The sequence below is a fragment of the Xiphias gladius genome, chromosome 19, assembly GCF_016859285.1.
Source record: "Xiphias gladius isolate SHS-SW01 ecotype Sanya breed wild chromosome 19, ASM1685928v1, whole genome shotgun sequence".
NCBI classification, from domain to species: Eukaryota; Metazoa; Chordata; class Actinopteri; order Istiophoriformes; family Xiphiidae; genus Xiphias; species Xiphias gladius.
The window spans coordinates 15,483,602-15,490,807 of NC_053418.1; the positions used below are offsets into that span (position 1 = coordinate 15,483,602).

At 42.9% G+C, this 7,206-nt stretch overlaps 1 protein-coding gene across 3 annotated transcripts; it reads left to right on the forward strand.

Moving 5' to 3' along the window:
• The first annotated feature begins 335 nt into the window (after positions 1-335).
• pik3ip1 (phosphoinositide-3-kinase interacting protein 1) lies at positions 336-7,134 on the forward strand. Of its 3 annotated transcripts, none has more exons than XM_040154665.1 (7): positions 336-392; positions 1,275-1,406; positions 1,601-1,729; positions 2,229-2,345; positions 4,144-4,332; positions 4,507-4,585; positions 6,918-7,134. In XM_040154665.1, the coding sequence occupies exons 2-7, from the start codon at positions 1,295-1,297 to the stop codon at positions 7,132-7,134; spliced, it is 843 nt and encodes a 280-aa protein (XP_040010599.1). In that variant the 5' UTR covers positions 336-392; positions 1,275-1,294. The 3 variants fall into 3 exon arrangements, with proteins under 3 accessions (XP_040010599.1, XP_040010598.1, XP_040010600.1); XM_040154664.1 differs by lacking the exon at positions 336-392 and adding an exon at positions 554-859; XM_040154666.1 differs by lacking the exon at positions 336-392 and having other exon boundaries at positions 1,101-1,406; positions 4,168-4,332.
• Positions 7,135-7,206: the final 72 nt, after the last annotated feature.

The window sequence follows — 7,206 nt, forward strand, 5'->3', positions numbered from 1 at the left end:
ACTTCGAGTCACATGTATGAGATTCTTCAGCAACTTCTCTGAGGCACTTGATATCAGCTAAGTGGAGGCAGTTAGGAAGATTTCTTCCAGGAGAGGTTTTATAAAAACATGAAAAGTTCGAAATTTGGACTTTTCAATAATCTTGACTTATAATCAAATTTTTAAATCGCAATTAACTTTTCATTTATTTATTTCTTTTTTTCTTTAAGTGATGGAAATGGGTTCTCAAAGGTATCAGTTGGCTTCACCCTTTAATGGTCTAGTGATTTATGACTTCACCCAGTGAATGCTGGGAGAAGCTCCTGCCCCCCTGTTACCCTGAACGAGCAGAGTGGGATTCTGAGTGCCAGACAGATGCTGCGTGTTTGCTCTAGTAATTGCCCGAAAACTGGGTAAGCATCTATTTGAAAAGTGGCTTAGTGAACATTGGCTGATTCACGCGTCGGCCCGTCCCTCTTTACCCGTCAGCCAACAATGACACAGGGCCTCGGTGCTGGGAGCATGCGGCCCCCTGCGCCCAGGCTGGGCCGCATACTGTCGGGCGGCCGTCCCTTATCGGCCTCTGCAGAGTCCCCCTCTGACCAGGACCGGCGGAAAAACGGGCCCCGTGGGGTGGCGAGGAAGCCTGGGAAACAGGAGGACGGGGTTCGGGACAGATGCACCAAGCACTGAGAGCCAGATATTACTGCGCAGCTGGATGAGGATTATGAACGGAAGAGAATGACCCAGTGTATTTTAAAAATGGAAATGGAAATGGAGAGCGGCTATTTATAGACGAGGGCAGAAAATGTAAGAAGCGTGGAAATTATTGATTGATAGGGAAAAGGAAAAGGAAAAAGTTAGCGAATGGATTAGAGAGGTAACCATAACCCTTTTATCCGCTTAAGCAAAAATGTGACTTTCCACGCTGACTGTTTTGACGATGTGTTTATTCTCACAAGGCTGCACGCTATGATAAATTGCCAGGCTGTTTTGCAGCGGATGCTCTTGTCTGTGTGTGTGTGTGTGTGTGTGTGTGTGTGTGTGTGTGTGTGTGTGCGTGCGTGCGTGCGCGCGCGCGTGTGTACCCGGAGCGGCTTTAGGACCTTGAGGTTTGTACTGCAAATGGCAGCTCCTCCTCCCACCGAAGTCTGTTTACGAAGAAATCTGAGCTCCTCCGACAAAAACAAGGGCTTGGACCCTGGCGAGAGGAGCGGTGTGTCTCATGCACGTCCAGCACAGGCTCTACAACCGTTTTAAACATTTTGTTTTTCTGTCTTTTTCCTTTTTTTGAGAAAAAGCAGACGAGCGCAGCATGATGTCGCTGAATTCAGCCCGTCAGCTCTGCAAAATGCTTCTCCCTTTGCAAGTCGTTTTCCTGAGCGTGGCGATGGTGGGGAGCAGTGCACCAAATGGAAATCAGAAAGGTAAAACGACAAGTTATGGGCTGTTTTATGCATTTCATTCTCTTTTCTTGTAGAAACTATACACAGTGTAGCCTGATTTACTTCAAATTACACGTGTTATAATAATAATAATCTCCTTCCCCCCCTCTTCTGCTTGATTGCACAATCACATGTTTATGTGGTGTGCTCACACGTTATTTTGTTTTATTTCTCAGACTGCATAAGATCCAGTGGTGTGGACTACAGAGGGGAACAAGAGAGCTCCTCCTCAGGTCTGACCTGTCTTAACTGGACCAACTCCTCAAGGGACTATGATGTCAAAATCCATCCTGATTTGCAGACAGGTAAGCGACTTAAATTGATGTGTGTTTTCGTGCAAAAAGTGAAGGATGAAATAGTGATTTCGCTCCTGTTTACTCTTTTTTTGATCCCCCGCTGAAGACAGGAAACAGGCGACACAAAATCTGATGTTGATAGGTACAAAAATGTTCTTACAGGAGAAACAAACAACTCTTAACCTTTTTTGAGATTTTGATACAGTGTCCTCCAAACATGCAGAGCAATAAACACGTGAATGATATGTACAGCACACACTTCAGCAGCACACTTATTTGTGTGTTTATAGTTAGATGGCTTCTTTTACACAGCAGCTGCTGTTTCCTGTCTTTGTGCTCACAACGGCCTGTTCATTGTGGTGTGATGAAGTAGTGTTAATGATTAATGAATCCAGTGGTTTACCCACGCAGCAGGGACAGGCAGGCAGGCAGACAGACAGAGACAGGCCTGTATATCCATGGGCCATCAGTAACAGAGGTGCTGTTTTTTTTTTTGTTCCTCCTGTAGGTGTTGGAGATCATAATTACTGCAGAAACCCAGACTCCTCTGAGGGGCCTTGGTGCTACATTGCTGGCCCAGATGGGACAATCCAGAGACAGTTCTGTGCAATTGACACATGCGAAGGTAGGCAAACATTGTACTTAACAATAATCATCAACATTTGTGACATTCCTAGAAAGACAGTCAGAACCCCAGCTGTTAAAGTCTTACCTGGCCAAGATAAATGTGCCTTTTCCAAATTAATGACAAAACAACACTGAAATGGCAGCTTTTCTCTCAGAGAGCTCTGTGAGGTTTTTCAGACTGTGTTCTCTTGATGCTGCAGGCAATTACTTTTTCTTCCCTGTAAAGCTCTCATTATTTCTAAAAAGTGGGCTATGCAAGGGAAAAACAATGAGGTGAAGTTTTTGTAGCTATGCAAGTGTCCTAATTACTCAACACCAAATCAGAGCTCGATGGGAGAGGATGCAGGCAAGTTTTAAACTTTGAAGGGCCAATAAAAAACTTAGAACAAGTTTCCATTTGTTCTATTTAACTCAAATGAAGTCATCAGTAAAGATGGATTACTGATAATTTACTTTTCTCATTTAAGAGTATTAGTCTGTAATAGGTTAGTTGGTCAGTGTTAAGCTACTCTGAGAAGTCTTGTATACTTTGCCCTTTGTTTCCTTTTTGCTTCGGAAGCCAAAGCAACTCACACAGTAACAAAAGCCCTGCGGTCACATGAAAGGCGTCGACCTCGCCCCACAACTGAGCTCATTGGCAGAGAGGAACAGACTTCCCTTGGAGACAGCGGCTAATTGGCTGCTTGAATTTATGACTTCATGCCCTTCAACTCTAGCCGAGTTCGTAAACAACAACTTGTAGGAAAGAAACGGAGTACGAGTTAAAGAGCAGACGCTAACATCTGCAGCTGAACCCCGCTGGCTCCTGAAACAAGGCCGAGCATATAGAGCCTGTTCATGTCTGGCACATATGACAAAAATCATGCGCTCGCCGCATCCTCTAACTGATATATGTTCCAAAATCTTCATGAGAGCAGTGTAAGGGCTTTCGTCCTGTTGTCGAGGAGGCATTGCATCAGTGGTAATGTTATTGAATCAACAGTAATTGGAAACCGCGCCGTCCAAATGATGCGCTTCTAGTCAAGTCAAATCAAGACGAACTGTCTCCAGGAACTATACAATAAAACAAGATGAATAAAACACAAAAAAACAATGCAAATAAAGATAAATACATAATGTTTGCAGGGTAAACTGTTTATGTTAATACTTAATATCTTTTTAATGTGCTTTGATTGGCATGGAGGTAAAAATCAGTGTAATTTGATAAAAAAGGAGGTACATATGAATGAAATGCTCTGTCACGACATTTGTTATTGTGATATCAATATATACCGTGATTATTATTTATACCGGGATATTTGAAAAATAGTTGATAAACAGTTTATGGGCAAAATATATTGAAATAATTTTTAATTATACTTGCTTCATTTAAATTTAATAACTGACCAATAAAGACAGTTCATCACATCGATGAAAAAATCATATAAAATGTAAAAATAAAGCCGCGATAAAGCTCATTTTTCTGTAACCTAACCCACAATTATCTGATAATGATGATGATATACACATTTATACGGTATATTCTTATTATTTTGCATTTTCTGTTCTGTTCTGTTCTGGAGGGAGTATTCTGCACACGATGAATGAGGTGGACTAGAGAAACAAAAATAAAAAAGTGACTCCAGTTGCTGTGCATATGGCTAAAAATGATACTTGTCTCTCATGTACATATTTTACTTTGATATCATCTGGCTTCCATTGACAGTACATCAACGGTAGCACAGCTCACAGCATCTTCAATTAAAATTCATTTGAGGCTGTTGTCTAACACCGGCATCGTTTAATCGTGTCTTTAGAACAAACCTCTACTGTGTCAGCAGAGGCCGAATCACTCAACCCGACAGGAACCACTCCCTCCACAGAGAGCTTTCAGCTGGCCAAGTCAGGAGTTTCTCAGGGAGAAGATGCTGTTGTTCAGCCAGTGATGGGAATCAGCCAGCGAGTGCGCACAGGACCCAAAAAGAAAAAGGACCTTGGCACACTCGGTATGTTGTAGTTGTTGTTACTCTGGCAACATATATGGTATTGGTGGTACACACTAACCTGCAGTTTGAAGTAATCATAGTTATAAGTCATGCATTGCTACATGATCTAAATATCTTTGTGATGCATTTGTAGGTTTATTTTTTACCTTTCTATGTTCTCCTTTTGTTGCTCAGGCTACGTCCTTGGCATACTCATGATGGCCATAATAATCATCCTTGGAGTGGGCATCACATTTGGCTACTTCTATAAGAGGTCAGTATTCTAAATCACTGCAAGATCATCATTCATCAATTTGGTTTAGTATTAGAGGGATTTTAAGTAGAGCATTTATTTATCAGGCATTTCGCCTGTTTCCAGGACGTCATTATTACATTGTGTACATCTACTTAAACTGTGATATAAAGCCAAAATGTGATGCCGCAGAGCCGTCTTTTGTTCCCATTTCCACTGGTACATGTAGCGTTGTTGATAGCTTTGAGATGCAAAGGACAAACGCCAGTATGTTTAGTTAAATCATATAAGTACATGCATGTTGATGGTCTCTTGAGGGCTTTTAGGGCATTAGCTGTTGCTCACATTCTCCAACAATGCTCTCTGTTGTTCCTCTTGGATGTAATGCAGCCATTTTAATGCCTTTATCACGACACCCACACAAGAACATGGGGAGGGAGGAACATGGCAGGAAATGAAGTAACTGGAGTCTGTTTTAAGCATTCTTAGTTTATATCCTCGGAAGGGAAGGGAGCGTGGAGGAAGTGTTGGATGGGATCGAGAAACTCTCACATTCGCTGAAGTTATGTAACTTGCAAAATGATGGCACCAGTGTTGTGAAAAAGTTGCACTCTGATTCCCTTGGGCACAGTGCAAATTGCCCTTACGGCCTGTGTTTGTCTGTCAAATCTGATTAGCGGTGCCCCTTTCTTTGTTTTCTATTTTTAGGAGGTGATTATTAATGAGGAGCAGCAGCATATTATGTCAAAAGGGATTATACCTGTCCCCAGCATACAGTGACGTCACCCTCAGTGGTGTGATAATGCATGCCCATATTTCCTCATAATTCAGCTGCCTCTTCACAGGCCAGGGGTGGTCGTAGACTACTGTATGCCTCCTACAATATAAATGACAATTTGCCCTCTAGACTTCTCTAGGCCAGTGAGGGTAATGCACCCAGAGCTTCATACTATACCTCCATTGGGAAGAGCCCCCCCCCGCAGGCCTCCTATCCATCTGAGCAAATAGCACCCTGAAATGCTAGAGGCCCTGCAACGATGGGCAAATGTTTTCACTCCATGTGATTTGGTAGCTTAGCACAAAGACTGGAAGTGAGGGAACAGCATTCCTGGGTAGTTTGCCAGGCAACGAGCTCCAGGAGGTTTCTGGTTCTGGCCAAGAATTAATTTGGCACATCACCCAACGTAAAACCTTTATATTGTCGTTCTTACACTTTGATTTGAGTACAGATTAAACAAACAGGATAAAACATATTAATCAGTGAGGTTAAGAGGTGCTTTTAGCCAGGTTATTTTACCTTTGGACAGAGCCAGGCTAGCTGTTTCCCCGTTTCCAGTCTTTATGCTAAGCTAAGATAACTAGCTGCTGGCTCTTGCTACATACTGTACAGACATAAGAGTGGTATCTTCTCAACTTTTTCTCAGCAAGAAAGCAAAAAAGGTGAAAAAAAAAAGCAGGGGAATTGACAAACCCCAGATACACTTGAAACTAAAATTAACCAAACCCTTGTGTAAAAAATCTGTGGTGACAAATAGTGTTTGGGTTTGATTTGCAGAATGCGTTGCACTGAAGCAAGCAGGTAGGAAGTGTTTTGAGTCCAAGAGTATGTTAGCTTGTTTTGGCTCCAGATCAGGAGAAAGCAGCCTCATGGCGCTTCCCATCACTGTGTTGCCTTGGAGCAGATAAACTCCTCGCCAGCTTGTTCCCTTTCACCATCTGTCCCTTGACTTTGTTACAGACCAAGCACTTGTTACAAGAAGCTCTGTTATCTACATACAGTATGTTATCAGAAGCTCCTTATCATGAATATTTAGCTTGGGTGGCCCCCAAAAACAGTGCTGCACATATTTTCAGCTACAAGACTACTTAAGGCATCAGTAAGACTACAGTAAGACTACTTAGGGCATCAGTGTCGATTGCTAATTCAAATATTACGTTATTAACATAGGATCACTTGTATGTGAGGAGTTCCTTGTATTGATGAACACATAATTCTGCAGTTCCCCTCAGCTCTACAGTGTTTTAGCTTCTTTCAGCTCGTCATTTTGGTTGTCAATTTTCACCACTCTCATAATATCATTTTCACCCACAGCAGGCAGCTGTTTTGAGTGGAAAATCTATGATAAACCCTCTGTGCACTACCTGCTCAGCTTCAAACAACAGACAGACACAGTTAGCCACTAGCTGGTGAACGTGGTGGAGAATTTAGTGGCTAAAGAGCCAGATATTTTCCTTCAGGAGTTGGTGGAGACCAAAACAGAGTTAACTTAAAATGTGATTATATTTCAGTGTTTTGTTCACAGCTTTTTTCCACTAAAAGCATAATGATCCTCTGGTGTGCATTGGTGTTTAGGGGTCGGGACTTAAAGAAGCAGCATGACCAGCGAGTGTATGAGCGCGAGATGCAGAGGATCACCCTGCCCCTCTCTGCTTTCTCCAACCCCAGCTGTGAGCTGGTAGACGAGAACACCATCGTAATCACAGCGGAGCACGAGACGACCCCCGACCAGGAGGGCGTAGAGGGCGGGGACCCCCTCATGGGCCAGCAAGCCGGTACCCCCGGAGCATGAGTAGGCATGTAGTCCTCAAATAGGACTTTGATATGCTTTTGTGGACCAAAACACTCCCATCTCCTTGTTTCT

Coding starts and splice junctions, on each gene's coding strand:
- pik3ip1 (XM_040154665.1), top strand. CDS start 1,295: ATGATGTCGCTGAATTCAGCCCGTCAGCTCTGCAAAATGCTTCTCCCT. Junction 1,407..1,600: donor ACCAAATGGAAATCAGAAAG/GTAAAACGACAA, acceptor TTTATTTCTCAG/ACTGCATAAGATCCAGTGGT. Junction 4,333..4,506: donor AAAGGACCTTGGCACACTCG/GTATGTTGTAGT, acceptor TTTGTTGCTCAG/GCTACGTCCTTGGCATACTC.